Below are 25,721 nucleotides of genomic sequence, written 5' to 3'. Positions count from 1 at the left end.
TATGTCTGAACCCAGCCCAACAGCTTAAGTAGAGTTAACATAAGCCTGCTGGGTCAGGCCAATGGGAGCCCAGCAAACCCAACATCCTGTCCTCGCAGGGGCCAACCAGGTGCCATAATGGGAAACCCACAAGCAGGATCTGAGCGCAAGGTTTCCTGCGACTGGTGTTCAGACTTGTTGCCTCTGAAGGTGAAGAGCCATCCTGGCCAGAAGCCATCAACAGCCCTCTCCTCCTCCATCAATTTGTCTAACCCTCTTTCAAAGCCATCCAAGTTGGGGGCCATCGCTGCATCTTCCAACCTCCAAGGCAGGGCCTCAGCCCCTGGGGGTGTATGAGGCCCTCCATAGCCCTCCATGTGGCCCCTTGGGACTTTCCCCAGGCCATGCCCCCCACTGGTCCTGCCCTCTGCTCTCCTTGGGCGCATTTGACTGAGCGCCATGTGCTCTTGAACTGTGATCCTGCCTCTTCCTCCTACCTGGAAACCTGTGGTTCAGGTGTGGCTGGGATTTATTTATTTGGGAGATTTTTACCCCACTTTTCACCTGAAGTCCTCAAAGCACCTTTCGATGCCTCTAACACACAGCAGATGCACTCAAGAGCCCAAACAGAGATACCTTGCTTGGTCAGTCCTGTGATCTCCAGTACAGACTAGCCAGACAGCTCAGCGAAGAGGCAGGACAGAGTGTCTGTCCCCACCTGGTTTTGCCAATGTAGCATATTGCTACTGAACAGAGAGGCAACTTTCTTTCTTTTTTTTTAAAAAATAATTTTTTATTAGTTTTCCAATCATACAATTATTATCCAAATCTTAACAAATTTTAACAGGTTGTTCTTTTTGGACTTCCTTCAGCTTCTCTGGTAATCATCCGTAATTACTCTTTTAATACACATTCCTTTGATTGCATTGCCATTTGTCTTCCCTCCCTTTTCTATTTCTTTTGACAATACCTCTTAAGCTTCTTGAAACCCCACTAGCGTTGTTTGCACATCACACACATTTTTCAGATAATCTACAAATTTCCCCCAATCTTCGATGAACTTTTGGTTTCGAACATATCTTATTTTCCCAGTCAGTTTATCCAGTTCTGCATAATCTGTCAATTTCATTCTCCATTCTTGAATCGTCGGTATTTCCTCTTGTTTCCATTTCTGGGCCAGTAGAATTCTTGCTGCAGTAACTGAATACTGGAATAATTTACAGTCTTTTCTTCTTATTTCTTCTCCTGTAATCCCTAAAAGAAAAGCTTCTGGTTTCTTAACAAAAGTACTGTATATTTTAACATCTTTTTCAATTCATTATATATCGCTTCCCAGAAGCTCTTCACTTTCTTACATTCCCACCACATATGATAGAACGTTCCCTCTTTTTCTTTACATTTCCAACACTTATTACATGTTTTATACATTTTTGCAAGTTTTACTGGTGTGATGTACCATCTATAAAACATTTTCATAAAGAGAGGCAACTTTCTGGCTGTTTTGGCTAATTGCTGCTGATCGGTCAACTGACACTGCCTGTGTCAATTTGCCTAATTTGCATACTCTAGAGGTCACCTGCTGTGCAAAGGTAATGAGTATGTGCTTAGAGGGTAAAACTTGGATCTGGGAGACTTGGGTTCGAATCCTCACTCAGCCCATCAAGCTCACCGGGTGACTTTGGGCCAGTCCGTCATGCTCAGCCTAACCAACCTCACAGGGTTGTTGGGAGGATGAAATGGGGCGGAGGGGAACCATGTACACTACCTTGAGCTCCTTGAAGGAAAGGTGGGATATAAATGTAATAAATTAAAAGAGCCTTTTCTCCATCCACTTTTTTTTGCCTCCCCCCCCCCACATCTGGCATTTGACTAATAATAATAATAATAATAATAATAATAATAATAATAATAATTGTACCCCACCCATTTAACTGAGTTGCCCCAGCCACTCTAGGCAGCTTCCAACAAATATAAGAGAGTACTAAAACATCAGACATGAAAATCTTCCTGATACACGACCACCTCCAGTAGGTTCCTCATGGGGCAATGTGGTCTTCAGCATGAAAACAGCTCCCAACACCTGCTCTGGAGCATAAACATGTTCTCATTAAGCACAGCAGCCTCCTTATTAACTATCCCACAGAGCTGCTTCAGTGACAGAAGAGAATCAGTGTGGTATAGTGGTGAGAGTCTGGATTAGGACCTGGGAGACCAGGGTTCAAATCCTCAATTCAGCCATGAAGTCCACTGGGTGACCTTGTGGGCTGGTCACTCTCCCTCTCAACCTAATCTACCTCATAGGGTTCTTGTGAGGATAAAAATGAAGGGGGCGGCAGAAATGTGTGTAGCTACCTTGAGGTCTTTGGAGAAAAGCTGGAATATAAATGCTATAAATGCTATAAAGCTCATGCACCTAGTGTTGCTTACTCACTGGCCAACAGAGAGGGGCTGGAGCAAACACCAGTTTTGTCCTGGACCCCACAACTGGAAGACCCACATCCTGGATATGTGGGGAGATGGGGAGGCTGGGCGGCAGCACCTCGAGGAAACGCATCCCTTAGAGCAGCGGTTCTCAACCTGTGGGTCCCCAGATGTTGTTGGACTACAACTCCCATCATCCCTGAGCTCTGGCCTTGCTAGCTAGGGGTGATGGGAGTTGTAGTTCAACAACATCTGGGGACCCACTGGTTGAGAAAGGCTGCCTTAGAGTGTCAGAGGCCCCCCGCTTCTGTATTGCTGTTTCCTTGATTCCTGTGTTCAGGTTTTGGGGCTGATCTCCAACGAGCCTTTGCGCCTTCACCCCTGCAGTGTTGTGAAATGCTGCTGGGCTCGCTGTCAACAGCTCAGGGCGGTGGTGCATATTCTATACCCCACTTTTCCTTTTTTTTTTTTAAACAAACCCAGATGTGTCAGTGAGCAAGAGCCAGCCTTTCCGCACCGCCTAGTCCTGGCAGAGGCGACAACACGCCTCTAACCCTCTCTGCTTTGCGACACCACGAAAGAGCTGCCACGAAACCGACCCGCGGGTTCGCCAAAGCGGGCTCCTCGCTCGCTTGTTCACGCGCCACACATCCACGCTCTCTCTCTCTCTCGCTCACTCCCCCCTCCTTCTGCATGCTTCGGCAACCTGCATTAGGATCCGTTACAGCATCAGCCTTGAGAGCAGAGCAGAGCGAGCGAGCGAGCGAGAGGAGAGTCCCTAACACAGCTCCATCATTTGCCTTCTTCGGTGGAGGCGAGCGGCGGCTGCCTCGCCCCGGGGGCCACTGGGGCGGCATCCCTGGCCACCGGCCCCTGCCTTCCCGCCCGCCCGCCGCCTCCTCCTCCTCTTCCTCCTTCTGGCGAGGCTGACGAAAGGATGAGGAGTCATGGGCCAAGCTTGCGGCCACTCCATCCTCTGCCGGAGCCAGCAGTACCAGCCGGCGGCATCTGACTTGTGAGTGGTTCGTCCTTCCCTCGGAGTCCCTGGCCGCCGCCAGGAGTTCGGAGACTTATGGGGAATTTGGGAGGCGGGAGGGGGAGAGGGAGGCGGACGGGACCGGAGCCGAAGGAGCCTGGCTGGCGGAGAGGCGGGGGGAGAGAGACAGAGAGGCGAAATCGGGAGCTGGAGAGAGTTGGAAAGGAATGCAGGCAGTTCGGAAATAGCAGCCAGGAAGAACAAAAGGCTTTGGAGAAAGAGAGAGAGAGATGGCGGGGAGGGGCGCGCGCGCACAGAAGCGCTGGGAAGAGTGAATAGACCGAGATGGGAACGGGGGGGGGGGGGGATAGAGGGGAAAAGGATGATGGAATGTGGAAGGTGAAAGAGGGGGTAAAAGGGGGGGATTTGGAGGGGGTGTGTGGAGAGAAAAGTTCTGCCTGCAGCCGGGTGGAAAGCGTTGAGCTGGACCAAAAAAAAAAAAGCCAAGAGGGCTTTGCTCCCCTCTGGGCTGGTCCCTCGGCTGCAGGCACACCTGTCCAAGGTAGAAGGGAGTGGGGCGCGCGGCATCCCCCTCCCCAAGCGGTTGCCAGGGCGACGCCGAGGGATGCTGTGCTCCGCCTGCCTTAGAGCATCCCTGCATCCCACGCCGGCCGCCCTTGGGTACCTCTTGGCGAGCGCTGTCCGTGGTGCTGAAGGCGGGAGGTTGCGCGGAGCAAGGCGGAGCGCCTGCAGCGCCTGGCGAGGGGAAGGGCGAGAGGGAGGAAGATGCTGGCTCCACATGGGCGACTTTGCCAGGTGCGGAGACACCCGAGGATGCGGCTGGGCAGGTAGCTGGGATTCCCCTCGCTGAGCTGGGCTGCTCCTTCCTCCGGGGTTGAGTCGGTGTCACTGTGATGGTCGGCTGGCCGGGTGCAAAGAAGGCAACAGTTTGGGGTGGGGGTGGGTGGGGGTAAAACGGTTTTGGTCAAGTTCTGCCTTCCGTTTCCTCCAGGATATGCTGGCGCAGGGCGGGGCGGGGGACATACTCTGAGGGAACAGGAGCCTGAAAAGTGTTCCACCGGTAAGGAGAGCTCCCCTTGTCGTGTTGATACAGGGAGCCACATTCCTCAAAGTTTGGTTGCTTGTGGGGGGTCAGTCGGATTCCCCTAAGAGTGGTCATTTAATGTTTGCAAGCATTTAAAGTGACATGTCATAAAGAGTGAAAGGTGAAAGTGGTCCAGTGAGTGGCTGCAACCTTGTTGTGGTTTTAAGCTTTGCATCTATTTCATCCAGAGCGCTGGATGGTTGGCACCATGTTGAGAAGAAGCCTCAGTTTGGTTAGGGCTATAAACGAAGGTCTCTCCCACCCCCACCCCCCAGCTGGTTTTGTGTGCTCTTGGGCTAAAGGGAGGAAGACCGAGATATTGTTATTTCTGCTTAGATTGCAGTATGTGGCTTGCTTCAGAAGAGACACATCACTTTGATGGTCTTCAATGAAAGGCAGAGGATGGAAATGGAATACATTACTTGCTATCCAGTGCCCTGGATCAAGAAACTTCTCCCCTCTTATCTTTTAAGCTGAAGGAGCAAATGCTCTTGTGATCTTCCATGATCTGATGGTGTGGTTCGCTGTTCCAGTTGAAAAGTGGAATGGCTCAGGCCTTTGCATGGCATGGAGTTGCACTGGTGCAACACCCAGGGAGTTGCTCTGCCTCGAGTGGTGCAAATGCTCTGGTGCAAGTGTGCAAAATGGGGAGGAAGAGGGTGAGAGGGTGTGGGAAGACACAAGTCAAAGGAGTGACAGCAGCAACTCCAGTCCTGAGCAGGACAAAATACACTGATGATTTATTTGTTGCATTCATATCCCTCCTTTTTCTCCAAGGAGCTCAAGGTGGTGTACATGGTTCTCCCCTTCCTCATTTAACCCCCACAACAATCCTGTGAGGTAGATTAGGCTGAGAGGCCATGACTGGCCCAAGGTCCCCCAGGCCCTAGGCCTACACTCTAACCATTATGCCACACTGCCTCTTACCAAGACCCACAGGTGCAACAGACCACAGGATGCTGAGTAGGTATTGCAGCACAAAGTACAAACAGTTGCACACCAACAGCCCTATAGAATAAAACTAAAATCTCAGAAGTTTTCAAGTGGTTCAGGTGACAATTTTCACAGATGGCTGAGGAAGAGTCCTGTGCTGCTCTGAAGCTTGGCAGCCTGCCAGCACAGCTAGTCCTCTAGAAGAAGGCAGGCAGGCCCCATTAAATGGTACCCACTGAAGACACTGAACAGAACCATCCTCATTATCCCTTCTATGTTGAACAGGCCTTCAAGAGCCTACTTTTTGTGCTATGCTTTGATACTTTGAGCCCACGTGAAAGTCCTGGCTTGCCTACATCTTCCAGATAATTAGGATGACTTGCGCATTGTGGAAAATATAACGTGAGAAGTGGGGGCACACCATGGTCAGGTCTCTGGCAGTCATGCTAGGGGTTGTGGGAGTGGCACAAAAACCCGTTGTGTGACCCATTGTGCTAATGATGTCATCACTGCTCTTCCGCTATTTACATAAGTCACGTAAACCAGCTGCTGTGCTTGTAGACTCTTGTAAAGCCTTTAGGCGAAGTAGGTATGTTGTCCTCCCCCCACCTCCTTTTATGAATATATAAGAGCAAAACACACAGCCAGGGAATAAATAGAAACACATCAGACTGTTAAAATGACAGCTAAACTTCAAGAACCAGTTCAGCTCATGCATATATGAAGTCATCTCACTAGGCAATTTGGGGCAAGGTGTCATCAGCACACTGACGATGCCCAGATCTCTTTTTCTGTAGCATCTTAATCACAAGAGGCTGTGCAAGGCCTGGAACGGTGCCTGGACTCAGCGATGGCTGCATGTGGGCCAGTAAAGAGATTTTGAATCCTGGCGAGATGGAGACACCGTGGGAGGATAGTTCCTGAGTCTGGATCATTGATCCATTGTCCCATGGTCGATCCTGCAGGAGTTGTGTGGCCAAAGCATACAACATGGGCTCAAAAGCTGGTTTAGGGGGAGCACATGGCTCTCATGTTGCAAAAGCTCCACTGGTGACCTGTCTGTTTTGAGGCACAATTCAAAGTGCTGATATGACCTATCAAGCCCTTTAAGGTTTAAGTCCAGGCTATCTGAAAGACCGTATTCCCTCATATGAACCTACCTGGGCTCTGAGGAAGACTTTCTCCCACCACTCTCACAGGGACATTTGATGGGGATGTGGAAGAGGGTCTCCTCAGTGGTGGCTTCTCCTAAACAACTTTGGAACTCCCTCCCTAGAGAAGCCAGACTGGCTCCCTCCTGGCTTTCCTTCTACCAACAGGTGAAGGCAGTTTTATTCCAACAGGTCTTTGGCAACTGACTGCATTTTAAGGAAAGCGAGTTTAAAGAGTGCTGTGCTGATTTTTATTATCTGTACTTAAATAGATTTTTTAAAAATATATTGTTTTAATTCTTTTAACGGTACTGTTTGATATATTTTAAGCTATTTGTGTTTTACTTGTGTGGTTATGGTTTGTGGAAGCCACTTTCAGTCCTGGTTTGGGAGAAAGCTGAGATATTATTATTATTAGCTTTGAGGAGGTGCTTTCTTTTTGCAGAAAGTACTGTTGGCATAAAGGTGTTATAAGAGGCTCCTGAATTACGAACCTCAGACAGCAGCAAAAGTGTCTCTTCTTGGCAGATTTATACCGAAACTGACACTCATACGCATCTTAATAGAGGGATAATCTTCATGGATCACGCATGCAACATCAAAATATAGACATCCATTGCTGCAATGGGGAGCTGCCCAGCAACAAATGTCTACATTTCTTTGGTTTGAGAGAATTAGCTATTTTTTTCTAGCCATGACTAAACTCTCTCTCTCTCACACAAAACATACACACGAGGAGAGGCATAGATGGCTCTCATATCGCCTCCTTAAATCTGCTCTTTTCTGGGCTAAACATCCCCAACCCCTTCAACCGTTCCTCATAGGGCTTGGTTTCCAGACCTTTGATCTTCTTGACCACCTGCCTCTGCACACTTTCTATCTTATCCACACCCTCCTTAAACTGTGGGGCAGGGTGAGGTTTTAGTCTCACGAGGAGAGGGCCCATCTCTCTAGGCTCCCTCCAAATATTGGAGTGCCTTGCTCACTTTCTGTGCACAAGCCTTGAGGCCATTGGTGCAACTCTCTCGGTGTCTCTTTCGCACGATGACGCTAGTCTCCCTGCCTTGCAAATGAAAACCCACTGGAACCATTTTCGAAAATCATATGCCGGCTGCTGAAGCAGGGTGTCTCCCCGGCTCTTGCAGCCAGCAGCCTGGCAATATTAAATATCCAGCCCAAGGTGTTTTGTGCTCTGAGTCTTGATCTGCTTATTTACCCCCAGCGGCTGCTGGATGGAAGTAGGTCACACTGCATGAGTCTTCCTCTGAAACTCACTGCATGGTCATTGCAGGACAACCAACAATTGCTCCTCCGCCTTCCATTGACTGGTCCTTTGTCCCCGCTTAGTAAACTCTTTCTCTCTTTCCTCTCCTTTTCTTTCTGTATATTTATTTACTTATCACGTTTCTATACTTATCACGGCCTAGGACCTTCGTACCTATGGGACCGCCTCTCCCGGTCTGCCCCACGGAGGACCTTAAGGTCCACAAATAACAACACTTTGGTGGTCCTGAGCCTCAAGGAGGTTAGATTGGTCTCAACTAGGGCCAGGGCCTTTTCAGCACTGGCCCCAACATGGTGGAACGCTCTGTCACAAGAGACCAGGGCTCTGCAGGATCTGATTTCTTTCCGCAGGGCCTGTAAGACAGAGTTGTTCCGCCTGGCCTTTGGCTTGGAATCAACTTGATCCCCTTCCCCTCTTTCTTTTTTCCTTTCTCCTTCTGTGATGGAACTCCTATTTGGGGACTTCCCTGGCTTTTTTCTGGCCCACGTAGGACCAGTCTGGATAGTTGGCCTTGGTGAAGATTTGACATTTTCATCCCCCAAAAAGTTTTTGATTTGAGTTTCTACTAAAATGAGGCTGCATTTTAATGCTGCATTTTAATCTTGTTTTTAAGTTGTATTTTAATCAATTGCTTTTATACCTGGTGTTAGCCGCCCTGAGCCCGGTCTTGGCTGGGGTGGGCGGGGTATAAATAAAATTTATTATTATTATCCCACCTTTTCCTCCAAGGAACTTAGGGTGGGTCACGTGGTTCTCTTCCCTGTGAGGTAGGTCAGGCTGTATGGCCATGGATGCTCCTCCAGGTCCACCCAGTGAGCTTCATCACCAAATGATAATTAGAACCTTGGCCTCCTTTGGTCATGGTTCCCATTTCATCATCACAACAACCCTGTGAGGTAGTCCAGGCTGAAAGGCAGCCACCGGTCCAAGTTGAGCCAGTGAGTTTTATGGCCAAGAGGGAATCTGAACCCTGTTCTCCCAGGTCCTATTCTGACACCACTGCATCATAATTTCCTGTGGGCCCATGTGGACTCCTACCTACCAACAGAGGAGAGGACACGTAACCTGAAAAAGTAGGGTACGGTGTTCTCCATTAGCCTTGAGGTTGTTGCAGACCCAGGCAGTACAGATGCCTGATTTACCCAGGAGTAAAGTTTCATACAGTGGTTTTGCTTGGTCATCTCTATTAATTAAAATGTGGTGTCATTTGTTTAATTATTATTTTTTGCAATTAATTCTAATGCGTGGGGAAGGTTAGGATCTGTATCATGCAATAAGGCTTGTCCACATTTACCACTTGGAATCATAAAGTTGGAAAAGAACCTAAGGATTATCTAGTCCAACGCTCTGCAATGAGGAATATGCAAGGATCGAACCTGCAACCTTGGTATTATCAACACCGTGCTCTAACTAACCAACAGAGCTATCCAGGCTCCCTTGATCTCTTCATCATCCATGTCCATGGAGGCACAGGTCAAATCTGTATCCAGGGCAGCTGTTTACCAGCTCCATCTGGTACGTAGGCTGAGACCCTCCCTGCCCGTGGACTGTCTCGCCAGAGTGGTGCATGCTCTGGTTATCTCCCGCTTGGACTACTGCAATGCACTCTACGTGGGGCTACCTTTGAAGGTGACTCGGAAACTACAACTAATCCAGAATGCGGCAGCTAGACTGGTGACTAGGAGCGGCCGCAGAGACCATATAACACCATTCTTGAAAGACCTACATTGGCTCCCAGTACGTTTCCGAGTACAATTCAAAGTGTTGGTGCTGACCTTTAAAGCCCTAAACGGCCTCGGTCCAGTATATCTGAAGGAGCGTCTCCACCCCCATCGTTCTGCCCGGACACTGAGGTCCAGCTCCGAGGGCTTTCTGGCGGTTCCCTCACTGAGAGAGGCCAAGTTACAGGGAACCAGGCAGAGGGCCTTCTCGGTAGTGGCGCCCGCCCTGTGGAACGCCCTCCCATCAGATGTCAAAGCGATAAACAACTACCTGACATTCAGAAGACATCTGAAGGCAGCCCTGTTCAGGGAAGTTTTTAATATGTGACATTTTAGTGTATCTTTCATCTTTGTTGGAAGCCGCCCAGAGTGGCTGGGGAGACCCAGCCAGATGGGCGGGGTACAAACAATAAATTATTATTATTATTATTATTATTATTATTATTATTATTATTATATCTGTAAGAACATAAAAGCCTTCCAGATCAGGCTGGTGGCTCATCTAGTCCACCATCCTCTTCTCACAGTGGCCAACCAGATGCCTGTCCGAAACCTCCCAAGCAGGATTCAAACACAAGGGCATCACTATCCTCCTGTGGTTTCCAGCAACCAAGATTCAGAATCAGACTGTGGAGGGCAGAGCATTGTCATCAATAGCCCCTTCCTCCTCCATGAATTTCTCCCATCCTCTTTTTTTTTTAAAAAAATATTTTTTATTAGGAACTTCAGCATAACAATTTATCAAAAACATATCATCCTCATTCCCCCCCTTTTCTCTCCCCCCTCCCCAAGAGAAACCCACCCTCCCGCCCCCACCCGGACTTCCCTCAGCTCCTCTCTCTGGTTTTTCAACACGTTGTTCTCTGCATATTATAAAATTGTAAAAATCCTTAAATTATCTGTCTGTATGTTGCCAATAATAAATTTGTGATTGTTTGTTCAAAACCTGTCACGGAGGCCAGTCCATTTTGTTGTTTCTTTAGCTACTTTGTTAAAGGTTCCCATTCTTCTTTAAAGTCACAGTTGTCCTTTTCATGCAGTTTGTGCATCAGTTTCTCCAGTTCCACATAGGTAATCAGTTTCCCTTGCCACAGTTCTTTGATCAGGATTTCCTCGTTCTTCCATCCTTCTGCTATTAAGACTTGCCGCCATTGTCGCATACATGAATATGTTCTTCAGTTTCCTTGGCAAGTCTTTTCCTACAATCCCTAACAAAAATGCTTCAGGCTTTTTTACAAATGTTAATTGGAACATTTTCTTCAATTCATTGTATATCATTTCCCAGAATTTTTTAAATTTCACCTCACATATGATTTTATCACACCACATATGATAAAAAGTCCCTTCTTTTTCCTTACATTTCTAACATATGTTTGAACCGGTTTTGAACCCATCCTCTGTTAAGCCATACAAATTGGTGTCCCTCACAGCCTCCTGTGGGAGGGAGTTCCGTAGTCTAACCGTGCAGTTTCTTTATCTGTCCTGAATTTCCCAGCATTCAGCTTCATTAGGTGCCCATGAGTTCGCTCACAGCCTCACAGAAGTCTGCTTTGAAGATGCGTCCTTCTATTGATATAGACACATCCTTGATATTCTGACAATCCCTTCATTTCTTCCTCTCTCTGCTTGACTGACGGGATGAGAGAGAAAGGGAGAGAGAGAGAGGAGAGAGAGAGAGAGAGAGAGAGAGAGAGAGAGAGAGAGAGAGAGAGAGAGAGAGGAACAACTGTGGGATGGGATGCTGAAATATCGGTTGACATGGTGTGATAAAAGGAACATAATATCAAGGCAGCTTATCATGTATTTATGCAGCATGGAGGCACATCTTATCAGAGCAATTATGCTTAATAAATGAGTTGCAAGACAACAGAGACCCCAGAGTGAATAATTGCCTTACTGGGCCATACCCAGAGCTAGTTTAAGGCTTGACTGCCTTGCTTACGTAGGAAACTGCAAATTCACCAGAACGTAAGTGATGGAAATGCAACTCCTTCAAGCTTTCAAGAGTGTTTTTTTTTTGGGGGGGGGGGAACAGTTACTGTCCCATACTTGGTTCACAGGCCGTGACTGACAGCGTGTCAAAAACCCCAGAGGGGTTTTCCTAGAATAGAAAAAGAGGAAAACGGTATCCTTTTGTGTCTGCTCTGCCTGTGACATTGCAAAGCTGCCTGGGTGCGGAGGGAGGCCAAAATGTCTCCCACAGGCCTCAGGGTGATTTCAGTCTGTGAAAAGAGTACAGAGGACTGACAAAAGATTTTTTTAAAAAGCCAAATGTCCAAAGAAGAACATGGCTTAAGCCCAAATAAGGAACCCTGGAAGATAAAGGAAATGTTTAGAATTTTTTAGTTTAGAGAAAAGGCAAGTACAGTGGTACCTTGGTTCTCAAACGTAATCCATTCCGGAAGTCTGTTCCAAAAATCAAAGTGTTCCAAACTCAAGGCACGCTTTCCCAAAATGCAAAACGGATTAATCCATTCCAGACTTTTAAAAACAACCCCTAAAACAGCAATTTAACATGAATTTTACTATCTAACAAGACCATTGATCCATAAAATGAAAGCAATAAACAATGTACTGTACTGTAAAATAAATAAAACAATATTGTAGATGATAAAAATTAAAATAATTTTTTTCCTCACCTGCACTGAAGATAGTCATTGTTTGGATGATGGGCTTTTATCCATTTCTGCAGTCACACAATCAATCAATCAATCAATCAATCAATCAGTAGCTGCACTGGGATCCACACAGCCACAAAAACAAATTAACTGAAAAAGCCTTGAAACAAAAAAACGCAAAATAAATAGCAAAAACAAAAGCACCAAATATAAGCTCCAAATTTCACCTCAGAAGACTGCAATCGGAGACGGAAGGCTTGAATTACAATGGGTGGGACGCAAATTAGCAGTGCAACAGGAAACACAGGGGGATGAAAAATGGGGCACGTTCAGCTTCCAAAAAAAGTTTAAAAACCGGCACACTTACTTCTGGTTTTGCAGTGTTCTGGTTCCAAGCTGTTCATGAACTAAGCTGCTCGAAAACTGAGGTACCACTGTAACAGGTGGCACAATATAAATGTATAAAATTATACAGTGGTGCCTCGCAAGACGAAATTTATTTGTTCTGCGAGTTGCTTCATTTTGCGATTTTTTCATCTTGCGGAGCATGGATTCCCTGGGTATTAACAGCTTTAAGAAAAAGGAAGCAAACCCGTAAGACGTTTTCGTCTTGCGAAGCAAGCCCATAGGGAAAATCGTCTTGCGAAGCAACTCAAGAAACGAAAAACCCTTTCGTCTTGCGTGTTTTTCGTCTAGCGAGGCATTCGTCTTGCGAGGTACCAGTGTACATGGCATGGAGAAAGTGAATAGAGAAACATCTATCTATCTATATCTATATATCTATCATCTATCTATCTATCTATCTATCTATCTATCTATCTATCTATCTAATCTATCTAATCTATCATCTCACGACACTAGAATTCATGGGCATCCAATGATGGATGAATGCTGGAAGATTCGGGCAAGATAGAAAGAAGTCATTCTTCACACAATACGTAGATACACTAAGGAACTCCTTCCCCCAGGAGGCAGTGAAGGCCACCAACATGAATGAATTCAAAAGAGGATTAAATTCGCAGAATCATAGAGTTGGAAGGGACCCCAGGGGTCATCTAGTCCAACCCCCTGCAATGCCGGAATCCCAACTAAAGGATCCACCCAACCTCTGCTTAAAAACCTCCAAGGAAGGAGAGTCCACAAGGTGGTGGGCTCTCCTTCCTTGCAGGATTTTAAGCAGAAGTTGGGTGGCCATCTGTCATGCATGCTTGAGTTGAGATCCCTGCATTGCAGGGGGTTGGACTAGATGCCCCCCGGGGTCCCTCCTATACAATTCTATGATTCTGTGTGCCTTTGCAGCTGGAGATTTGCATTGTGCTGTGCATGAGGGTGGGGAGAATAAAAAGGAGACCCATAGCCTTGGCTCCTGCTGTTTTCCGCTGCTTCACTGTCAGTCTGTGATTCAGCCCTCAATCACTGCCTCTTAGCTAACCCTGCAGTTTTGTCCCTCCGTGGGGGACATTTTCCTCCCTGATTATCTGGTTATCCGAGTGTTTTATGGCTCTGGCATCTAAGCAAATGCACAACGCTGCCTCTTTCTGCGGCGCAGAGGCCGCAGAAAGAGCGGAGCCACAGCATGCAGCGTTGGGGGACGGTAGCCCCCTGTCCTTTGCAGAAAAGACCTATGCTTGGATTTCCAAAACACGATGGGGTAGGGATATTTCCGCGAGGCCTCTGTGCATGCATTTCTGCTGCGAGAAATGCAGGGCAGCCTCCGCAATGGGGCTCTCTTCATGAAACAGGAGGGGAAACAATGGGGTTTATTATTTGCAATGGGCTGCCCTTCGCGGCCTCTGATGCCATGGTCATCATTCCACCACCGAACGCCAGGCACGGGTTACAATTGTGGTGTTCATGTCAGCTGGCTTCAGAGGCTGCCTCTGCCTACGGACATTTTTAGATATGTAGTAGCAAGACCAGCACTTTTGAGCTGCACACTTGACCGCTGTCGATGCAACCTAGAATTGCGTCAGCTTTCTCCCCTGCTGCTTCACGCTGCTGGGCTTAAATCTGGGAGGGGGCTCTGCTGAGACCTTCTTGCCCAAACCCACCCATCCCACTCTGTGCTAGACTTAACACATTCCACCTGCCCCCATTTGCCCAGTTTCCTGTGTGATCTCTTACCTGCTATGCCACGTGAAATGCTGTCCCTGTTTTGGCCTTGTTAAAAAATGTGATGCCTTTGTCAGGAGTTCAGCCTACACTTGAGTAGGACACTGGCAGAGACACATGCCCGACTGGCATGTTCTCTCCCACCTGGTCAATCGTTTGGGAGCTTCAAAAGCTTTCTTCTGCCCAAACAAAACAGCGACCAATGCCAACCAACACCGGCACACTTAGGGATGCGCAGAGTTTGCGCATCATGCGCGTGACAGACCTCAGCAACTCGGCATTTTGGCTAATCTACTTTATTTACATATAAACACACACGGAGCACTGCAACATGGCTCCCTCTCTCTCTAGCATCAGACAGCAAAGAGAAAAAGAACAAAGGACAATAGTCCCACTTCACGGAACACAGGAACACAAACATCCTGTCTCCATCACTTCCCACTCTGTGGAATGAAAACATACACCGTCATGTGATAGACGACAATCCCATGACTGCAATCATGGAGCAGGAATTCTAAGAGCCTTGTGAGTGACTTGGTATCTCTCAGGGTCCAATTCCTTCGCCCCCTGGATTCCTAGAAGTTAAACAGCATGCCTCACTTCTTTCTTTCTAAAATATTTTTATTAAAGTTTTCTTGGTTTACAAAGGTATGCGCAATGTCTCTTTTTTCAAGTTACATTTTCCATAGGTCAGTTTCATTTGTTGAGACTTTAGGGTTACATTAGGAAGAAAAGGGGGAGGGAGAGGTGGAGGGGGCAAGGTGAGTGGGGTTGGGGTTGGGAGGTGATGTTTCTAATCTGCTTAATGTATGTGTGGGGTTTGGTGTCAGTGTCCGTTTGTGTGGGTTCTCTTTGCTATTTGCTTGTGCTGCTTTGGTGGTGAGAGAAATAGGGGTTGGCCTAAGGTGCGGTTGCTTGTTTGCGAGTTGCTGTGGTGAACTTTGTTTTTGTGTGTGAGTGGGGCGGGTGGGTGTTTTTGAATCAGCCATATTGATTCATATGCTGGTGGTGGATCTTGTTGTTGTCGTCTTGTAGAGTTCATGCTCATAGAACTGTAGATCGGGAATGTTATGTAGTGAGTTGAATAGGATTCAGAATGCAGCAGTCTGATTGGTCCTAGAACAATAGGATTTAGAATGCAGCAGTCTTTTTTTAAAAATAATAATAATAATATTTATTAAAGTTTCAAAAAAGTTACAAAAAAATGCAAAGAAAAAAAGAAAAGAAATAGAAAAAAGAGGCAAAAAATACAAAGTACAGAAAAATAAAGACAATTAAAAACAAATCAGTCTTTCCATGTCCTGTCTTTCATTTGCTTGTTTCCCTCACCTCCCTTTTTTGTATTCTAGTTCAATAGTTGTTTCAGCAAGTCCTTACCATTTTTGCTTTTATCTTGATATCTTATCTTAATATATTGTAACTTTACATTTTCACCTGTTAACAATCCATTTTTACATACCCCTTTATAACATTACTGCTAAAACCACATAACTTCATTCCAGCATCCTTCTAACATTCCTTAATTTTACAGTGTTTCTGTAAATAGTCTTTAAATTTCTTCCAATCTTCTTCTACCGACTCTTCTCCGTGGTCTCGGATTCTGCCAGTCATTTCCGCCATAGAATGCAGCAGTCTTAATGGTCCTAGAACAATAGGGTCCAGAATGCAGCAGTCTGATTGGTCCACAGGAGCCACCCAATCCAGTTCCAGGTGGAAGTGAATCCACAACCTGATTGGCCTACAGGTGAATCCCGGAATTAACCAATCATGTGGGGCCCATTGTGTAAACAATGTATATAAAGCAGATATTTGGGGGGAACTTCCATTCCTCCTCACCACTATGAGCTGAATAAAGAGCATGAAATCCAATCTCGACTCAGAGTATATTTCAGGGAAGAAGAAGAAGAGTTTGGATTTGATATCCCGCTTTATCACTCCCCTTCAGGAGTCTCAAAGCGGCTCACATTCTCCTTTCCCTTCCTCCCCCACAACAAACACTCTGTGAGGTGAGTGGGGCTGAGAGACTTCAGAGAAGTGTGACTGGCCCAAGGTCACCCAGCAGCTGCATGTGGAGGAGCGGGGAAGCGAACCCGGTTCACCAGATTACGAGTCTACTGCTCTTAACCACTACACCACACCGGGTGTCCAACCCCCTTCAATGCATGGGAATTTCATTTACACTCCCAATCCCACCCCCCAGGAGCTTAAGGGCTTAAGGTGCTCAAACACACAATTTCATTTATATCCCACTTTCTCCAAGGAGCTCCAGGGGGCATACGCTGTTCCCCACAACAACCCTGTGAAGCAGACTAGGTTGAGGGGGAAATGACTGGCCCAAAGCCACCCAGGGAGCTTCATAGCTGAGCGGGGATTTGAACCCTAGTCTCTCCCAGGTCCTAGTCTGACACTCTAACCGCAACACTAAGCTGGCTCTGATAATCCACCCTGCTGATAATACAACTATATATATATTGCTGTGGTCTTGAAAGACCTACACTGACTCCCAGGACGTTTCTGAGCACAATTCAAAGTGTTGGTGTTGACCTGGGCCTCAAAGGCCCAGTAGACCTGAAGGAGCGTCTCCACCCCCATCGTTCTGCCCGGACACTGAGGTCCAGCTCCGAGGGCCTTCTGGTGGTTCCCTCCCTGCGAGAAGCCAAGTTACAGGGAACCAGGCAGAGGGCCTTCTCGGTGGTGGCACCTGCCCCGTGGAACGCCCTCCCACCAGATGTCAAAGAGAATAACAACTACCAGGCTTTTAGAAGACATCTGAAGGCAGCCCTGTTTAGGGAAAGTTTTTAATGTTCAATAGACTATTGTATTTTAATATTCTGTTGGAAGCCGCCCAGAGTGGCTGGGAAAACCCAGCCACATGGGTGGGGTATAAATAAATAAATAAATAAATAAATAAATAAATAAAATAATTATTATTATTAGCACAGACACTGCAGCTGTTTTGAAGTGTGGCTGCCTATTGTCAGGCAGCGATGTTTTCCTGCTGCATCCTTAGCTACCTTGTCTTTTGAATTGGTGGAAGACAAGCTATTATCAGAGGCAATGACTCCCGCAAATCGAGAAGAGGAGAGCCTTTGGCGATGGCTTCAGAGGGAGCTGTCAGCACTGGCCTGGGAACAGGGGTGCTGCAAGCATGACTCTGTTTCCACAGGAAGACATGGGCGCGCTTGGGATGGTAGCTCCACAGGGAGAGTTCCTGGTGTACTCATAGAATCGTAGAGTTGTATGGGAATTGCATTTAAACAACTCTTTTTAAATAATAATAATAATAATATTTATTGACAGTTTAAAGACTATAAAAGAAAGAAAAAGAATTCAACAATACAATACAATACAAAAACAAAAACTACATTACACTAACACTAAAACATTGAATTAATAACACAAAACAAACACAATTTAAAACACATCCAATAATTTCAGTATCTTATCTTTCATTCACTTGTTTCCACGACCTCCTCACACCTCCCTTTTTGTATTCCACTTCAATTAACTGTTTCAGCAATTCCTTTCCATCTTCCTCTGTTTTCTGTCCTGTAATTTATCTTAACTTATTCTAACCTTATTTTTTCCCTTTAATACATTAAAAATCTATTTATACTTAATTCCTTATAACATTTCTACTAAAGCCATATAACTTCATTCCCACATTTTTCTAACATTCATTAATTTTACAATATTTCTGTAAATAGTCTTTATACTTTTTCCAGTCTTCTTCCACCGACTCTTCTCCCTGGTCTCGGATTCTGCCAGTCATTTCCGCCAGTTCCATGTAGTCCATCAACTTCATCTGCCATTCTTCCCGGGTGGGTAGATCTTGTGTCTTCCAATACTTTGCGATGAGTATTCTTGCTGCTGTTGTTGCATACATAAAAAAAAGTTCTGTCCTTCTTTGGCACCAATTGGCCGACCATGCCCAGGAGAAAGGCCTCTGGTTTCTTCAGGAAGGTATATTTAAATACCTTTTTCATTTCATTATAAATCATCTCCCAGAATGTCTTAATCCTTGGGCATGTCCACCAAAGGTGAAAGAATGTACCTTCAGTCTCATTACATTTCCAACATTTATTGTCAGGTAAATTATAAATTTTTGCAAGCTTGACTGGTGTCATGTACCACCTGTAAATCATTTTCATTAAATTCTCTCTTAGGGCATTACACGCCATAAATTTCATACCTGCGGTCCATAACTGTTCCCAGTCAGCCATCATAATGTTATGTCCAACGTCTTGTGCCCATTTAATCATTGCAGATTTCACCGTTTCATCCTGAGTGTTCCATTTCAACAGCAAGTTATACATTCTTGACAAATTCTTACTTTTGGGATCTAACAATTCTGTTTCCAATTTTGATTTTTCCACCTGGAAACCAACTTTTTTGTCCAAGTTATATGCTCCATTATTTGGTAATAATGGAGCCAATCTCGCACTCTATTTTTCAATTTTTCAAAGCTCTGCAGTTTTATTCTGTCTCCATCTTGTTCTAGAATTTCCCAATATTTCGGCCATTTGGCCTCCATATTGAGTTTTTTCTGTGCCTTCGCTTCCATTGGTGACAACCATCTTGGGGTTTTATTTTCTAGCAGATCCTTATATCTTGTCCAGACATTAAACAGTGCTTTTCTAACAATATGGTTTATAAACGCTTTATGTGCTTTTACCTTATCATACCACAGATATGCATGCCAACCAAATACATTGTTGAAACCTTCTAAGTCCAGCACATCAGTGTTTTCAAGAAGCAGCCATTCTCTCAGCCAGCAAAAAGCAGCTGATTCATAGTAAAGTTTAAGGTCTGGCAGGGCAAATCCACCTCTTTCTTTAGCATCAGTTAATATCTTAAATTTTATTCGAGGCTTCTTGCCCTGCCAGACAAATCTGGAAATATCTCTCTGCCACTTCTTGAAACAATCCATCTTGTCCAAAATTTGCAATGTTTGAAACAAAAACAACGTCCTTGGCAAGACATTCATTTTTATCACAGCAATTTGGCCTAGCAATGATAACTTCAAATTTGACCATATTTCTAAGTCCTTTTTCACTTCAATCCAACATTTTTCATAGTTATCCTTAAACAAGTTCACATTCTTGGCAGGCATTTAAACAACTCCTGACCTTCCAACCTCCATTTGAAAACCTCTAGTGAAACGGAGCCCACCACTTCTGAACAGCTCTTAACTGTCAGAAGGCTTTTCCTGATGTTTAGTCAGACCAATGGCTCCAAGTTGCAAGAAAGGAGATTTCTACTACAGTGGTACCTCGGGGTAAGAACTTAATTCGTTCCAGAGGTCTGTTCTTAACCTGAAACTGTTCTTAACCTGCAGCACCACTTTAGCTAATGGGGCCTGCTGCTGCCGCTGCACCGCCGGAACGCGATTTCTGTTCTCACCCTGAAGCAAAGTTCTTAACTTGAAGCACTATTTCTGGGTTAGCGGAGTCTGTAGCCTGAAGTGTCTGTAACCTGAAGCATCTGTAACCCGAGGTACCACTGTAAACACCAGGAACAACTTTCTGGCAGTAAGAGCTGTTCAAAAGTGGAACGGTCTCCCTTGGAAGGTTGTGGACTCTCCTTTGTTGGGGGTTTTTAAACAGAGGGTGGATGGTCATCTGTCAGAGATGCTTTAGCTGAAATTCCAGCATTTCAGGGGGCTGGACTAGATGACTTTTTGGGGTCCCTTCCAACTCTGTGACTCTGTGCAGACGTGACATCGCAGCCACCCCTCGTCTACCTCTGATTTGTTGTTGTTGTTTAGTCGTTTAGTTGTGTCCGACTCTTGGTGACCCCCTGGACCAGAGCACGCCAGGCACTCCTGTCTCCCACTGTCTCCCGCAGTTTGGTCAAACTCATGCTGGTAGCTTCCAGAACACTGTCCCACCATCTCGTGCTCTGTCGTCCCCTTCTCCTTGTGCCCTCCATCTTTCCCCACATCAGGGTCCTTTCCAGGGAGTCTTCTCTTCTCATGAGGTGGCCAAAGTATTGGAGCCTCGGCTTCAGGATCTGTCCTTCCAGTGAGCACTCAGGGCTGATTTCCTTCCGAATGGATAGGTTTGATCTTCTTGCAGTCCATGGGACTCTCAAGAGTCTCCTCCAGCACCAGAATTCAAAAGCATCAATTCTCCATCAATCAGCCTTCTTGATGGTCCAGCTCTCATTTCCATACATCACTACTGGGAAAACCAGAGCTTTTACTATACGGACCTTTGTTGGCAAGGTGATGTCTCTACTTCTCAAGATGCTGTCTAGGCTTGTCATTGCCCTTCTCCCAAGAAGCAGGCGTCTTTTAATTTCGTGGCTGCTGTCACCATCTGCAGTGATCATGGAGCCCAAGAAAGTAGAATCTCTCACTGCCTCCATTTCTTCCCCTTCTATTTGCCAGGAGGTGATGGGACCAGTGGCCATGATCTTCGTTTTTTTGATGTTGAGCTTCAGACCATATTTTGCGCTCTCCTCTTTCACCCTCAATAAAAGGTTCTTTAATTCCTCCTCACTTTCTGCCATCAAGGTTGTGTCATCTGCATATCTGAGGTTGTTGATATTTCTTCCAGCAATCTTAATTCCGGCTAGGGATTCATCCAGCCCAGCCTTTCGCATGATGAATTCTGCATATAAGTTAAATAAGCAGGGAGACAAAATACAGCCTTGTCGTACTCCTTTCCCAATTTTGAACCAATCAGTTGTTCCATATCCAGTTCTAACTGTAGCTTCTTGTCCCACATAGCTTCTTGTCCCACCTCCGCTTTAGTCCCACTCTTAAAATACAGGCCTAACTTTCACAAGACAATAGGTGCTTTATTTCAGCGGCAAGTTTCCAACCAGCCTGTTTTTATTAAACCTCCTCATAGCGGAGGCACCGCCGTCTCCCTCGAGGGCTCTCGGAAGAAAGAACATAACTTAACGTCTACCTTGTTGCAATTTAAACCCATTCTTCTTGGCTTTCCTTTGGTTGCCATGGAGAGCGTTTGTGGCACGCACACACACACACACACACACACACACACGCGCACACACACACACACACACACACACACACAGAGCGCATTGTTCAAAGATCCATAGGATCATGTGGCTTGGAAGGAACCCCATATTCCATTTTGTCCAACACCAGTTCACAAAGCATGTCTCATATGCCAGTCCAGCTTCCTTTATATGCAGCCTACACCTGTGCAACTTTTAACAGGTGCTCAGCAGGTAGACATTGAGTGAATAAAGGCTTCCACACCAGCTTGCTTTGAAGCTAAGAAAAATAAAAGACCGACTTTGTGTGTGGATCAGGCTTTGTCGAAGGGGCAGGGATGGAGCCAGGTGGTTGTTTTTTAGCCTCTCCTGCTGCAAGAACAGAGCAAAGGAAGCACATCTAGATCAGCATTGCAGACACTGACTGGCAGGCTCTCTCTCCAGGATTTCAGCCAAAGGTGTCCCCCAGACCTACTGGAGATGGTGGGGCTTGAACCTGGGACCTCTTGAACACAAAGCAGATGATCTCCTCACCGAGATACACTCCCTGTGCTCAGGGCTAAAGCGCTCTGCTACTACGGGACTCTTGGAGAGGAGAAGTGCGCTCTAGTATTTTTTATTTATTAATGTATTGATTTGGAGGTTTAAAGTACTTATTTGTACTGAGTAGGTTTGACACTGATTTGAAGGAATGTCTCCTTATTTGACATTACATTTTAACGTTACTCAATTGCAGGGGGCTGGACTAGTTGGCCTTTGAGGGTCCCAACTCTACAACTCCATGATTCCATGATTCTAAAGAAGGGACTGTTCCTTGAAATAAGGAACAAGTGGGATGGAGAGCCTATTTACATTCTTCTCTTCTTCCAAAGAGCTCAAGACAGCATACACAGCCTCAATTTTTAGTACTTCAGTCAACCAGTGAGGTCACTTTTACTGAGTGGAAGCCTCACAGCTGTGGAATGTGATACACAAGTAGCAGTCAAATACAACATTCCTTGTTTTCCTAGAGTGGACATGTGGGGGAATGTTTAGTCCAGCCAGTCAAAAACTTTCTGTTTCCTCCTGGCTGGGACATACTTCCTTTGCATGTGACTAGAGGTGGGTGTGACCTTACCTGTCCAGGTGATAAAAGGACGAGTCACACATACACCGAGTCCCCATATGATGTGTCTTGTGTGCAACACATCATATGGGGACTTCCAGTGAGGCAAAATGGCGGACGCCATGGCAGTGGGCAGCTCCTGAAGCCAGCCAGAGCCAACTGAGCTACCAGGCTGGCTCTGGGCTGCTGAGACTGCTCCTGCCGCCGCCACATTTCCTGGGGACATTAGATGAAATCTGGGGGCATTCCAGGGATGGAATTTGTCCGGGGACAAATTTGCAAATCCAGGGACTGGCCCCAGTAAACAGGGACGTCTGGTAACCCTAACTTGGCGTCCCTTCCAACCAGCACTGTCTTTAGCATATCCACCGCCAGGGTGCAAAGATCCACCCAGCGCCCCCAAATTTAGTTTAGCCCCCAAATTAACTTTTATTATGCTTATGTCAAACACCACGCTTACGTCTTATCTCTTGTTTACGAAAGAAGGGAGGAAAAAGAAACAAACTTTTTTTATTTGCTCATTTGTTTACAATGCACTTGTACAGTGGTACCTCGGGTTACATACGCTTCAGGTTACAGACTCTGCTAACCCAGAAATAGTACCTTGGGTTAAGAACTTTGCTTCAGGATGAGAACAGAAATTGTGCTCCGGCGGCGCGGCGGCAGCGGGAGGCCCTGAAGCTAAAGTGGTGCTTCAGATTAAGAACAGTTTCAGGTTAAGAACGGACCTCAGGAACGAATTATGTTCTTAACCCGAGGTACCACTGTACTTAAGTATACAACACCACCACCCTTAAACTTATAAGTATTGTTTAGGTACCTACTTAGGAGAAACATCAGTCGTGTCAAAGGGCCACTAACCCCGCAGCTGAATAGCAGCTCAATACAATACGTAACATAATATTTTGATGTAAGAGTTAATTTTGCACACCATTGTGAATGACAAGCGCCGTCGTTGAGTCTGACAAGTGCCGCTGCTGGGGTGGCGCGTCTTTGGTAAATAAGTGCACAAAGTCGAAAGTCCTTTAGTGAAACAGTAGGTATACATTTTGGTAATACCTAGGTATACAGTCATACCTCATGTTGCGTTTACTTCAGGTTGAGCATTTTCAGGTTGCGTCCCGCGGCGACCTGGAAAGGATTACTTCCGGGTTTCGCCGCTCGCGCATGCACAGATGCGCAAAATGATGTCACGCGCATGCGCAGAAGTGGCAAATCGTGACCCGCGCACGCGCAGATGCACAGACGTGGGTTGCATTCTGCTCATGTTGTGAACGGGCCTCCGGAACGGATCCCGTTTGCATCCAGAGCTACCACTGTATATGTATTTTGCTTTTCTAGCTTGATCAAAATTATTTATTACTTCATAACAGGTAGATAGTAAGAGCTTAGGCGGCTTCAGCGGCAGGCGCCTGGCACCCGCCAGAATTCGGCGCCCGGGTGCCCTGCACCCCTTGCACTCCTGGGTAAAGCTGGCCCTGCTTCCAGCTCTGCAGTCCGATGGTTCTATGACTTGGGAAGCAATGGGTTCAAACCTGTTGAGAAAATGAATTTGATGCTGTGCCCCGTTCATCAGTAACTTGACACACTTCATTTCACTCTCTTAGTGATAATAATAATAATAATAATAATAATAATAAATTTTATTTATACCACGCCCTCCCCGGCCAGAGCCAGGCTCAGGGTTGCTAACACGAATAAAATCACAGTAAAAACATAATGGGGGGGGGGGGAGAACCAATTTAAAATACAGGTTAAAATGCAATTTAAAATCAGCCTCATTTTAAATAGCCGATAAATCAATACCATAAGGGGAGGGAAACATAAGGGTCAGACGGAGTCCAAACCAAAGGCCAGGCGGAACAGCTCTGTCTTGCAGGCCCTGTGGAAAGATGTCAAATCCCGCAGGGCCCTAGTCTCTTGTGACAGAGCGTTCCACCATGTCGGGGCCAGTGCTGAAAAGGCCCTGGCCCTAGTTGAGACCAATCTCACCTCCTTGAGGCTCGGGACCTCCACAGTGTTGTCATTTGAGGACCTTAAGGTCCTCTGCGGGGCATACCAGGAGAGGCCATCCCATAGGTACGAGGGTCCTGGGCCGCATAGGGCTTTAAAGGTCAAAACCAGCACCTTAAACCTGACCCTGTACTCCACCGGGAACCAGTGCCTCGAGAAATCTCTACATTTCCCCAAATCACCGATCCTGAAACAGGTTGGTAGTTAGCTGCTGCCAGAAGACAAACTTAGTCACTCTGATGTCAAGGGGAATGAGTTCATGAGTGTCCGCCTGGGAGTATTCAGATCTCCTTGAGCTCTGCACCCGCCTTCCCCATGCTTGAATTCACTTCTCCGCTCTTTATTTCTGTTTTGGATCTTTCCTGAATCTCATGCATACTCAAAACTAGGAAGATGCCACAACAATGCCCTCCAGCAATGCACCCTTAATTATTGCTCTCACTTCCCATCCGAAGAGAGAAGCCAGAGGAGCAGCAGTGACTTGCTCACGGCTTTGTTGTAGCCTGACGGATGCAGAAAGGACACCTGAAATTGTTCCTTGCCAAGCCTCACCCTGTCTGCTTTCCTGCCTGCAAAATGAGATCATTTTTTTCCAGTTTCCTAATGCAACCCCTGAATTTGTGGTGCTCATGAGAGCATCCATCCATCAGCTACCATGCGTACCCAGCACAATATTAAGACTCACATCAGATAAAAGTTAGTCCTTCTTCAGGCAGCACATCGTTAAACTGTGGAACTCCCTCCCACAGGAGACGGCTACAGCCGCCATTCTAGATGGCTTTAAAAGATGATTAGACAAATTCATGGAGGAGAGGGCTGTCAATGGCTTCTGCTCTGACTCCACCATTGCTCTTGTGCTTGAATCCTGCTTGCAGGTTTTCCACAGGCATCTGGTTGGCCTCTGTGAGAGCAGGACGCTGGACAAAATGGGACACTGGCCTGATCCTGCAGGTCTTATGCTCCTATGTTCTTAAATGGTGGCTGGGCAAGAGTCAGACACAAAGGCCTTTGATTCATAGACTCGGAGAGAGGAAAACACACACAGGAGAAGGATCAAGAGGAGATGTGTTGAGCTGCTTTGCCTGCGAAGACTTCCTAGCTCTTCTTCCATGCAACCAGTTACTATTTCAGTTCAGGGGAAAGACTGAATCACATGAAGCCTTGGTTAACTCTGATATTGCTCAGCAGAGCACATGGCTTTTATGTGGCCGCAAGCAGAGGCAATTTCAAGATCTGCCCGCCTGGCTTTGAGAAACCTAAAGGAAAGTGCTGGCCAAGTGTCAGACTGTATTGTTATGAGTTTGGGGGCCTGTATGGATGATAACCCGAGTCC

The 25,721-nt window shown here is 46.3% G+C and overlaps 1 protein-coding gene across 2 annotated transcripts in view; it reads left to right on the top strand.

The window, feature by feature from the left end:
• Positions 1-3,021: 3,021 nt before the first annotated feature.
• Positions 3,022-25,721, top strand: part of PDE2A (phosphodiesterase 2A) — a 367,056-nt gene continuing 344,356 nt past the window's right edge. The window contains exon 1 of one of the 2 annotated variants that reach the window (XM_081909635.1): positions 3,022-3,415. In XM_081909635.1, the coding sequence (XP_081765761.1) occupies positions 3,348-3,415 (68 nt within the window). In that variant the 5' untranslated portion in view covers positions 3,022-3,347. Of the gene's footprint in view, positions 3,416-4,195; positions 4,225-25,721 lie in introns of those variants that run through there. The other variant, XM_081909636.1, reaches the window with a different exon arrangement.

Source organism: Podarcis melisellensis (assembly GCF_964234715.1).
Source record: "Podarcis melisellensis genome assembly, chromosome: 4".
Lineage (NCBI taxonomy): Eukaryota > Metazoa > Chordata > Lepidosauria > Squamata > Lacertidae > Podarcis > Podarcis melisellensis.
The sequence above is the reverse complement of the archived record's forward strand: the minus strand, read 5'-3'. Positions and strand labels throughout refer to the sequence as shown.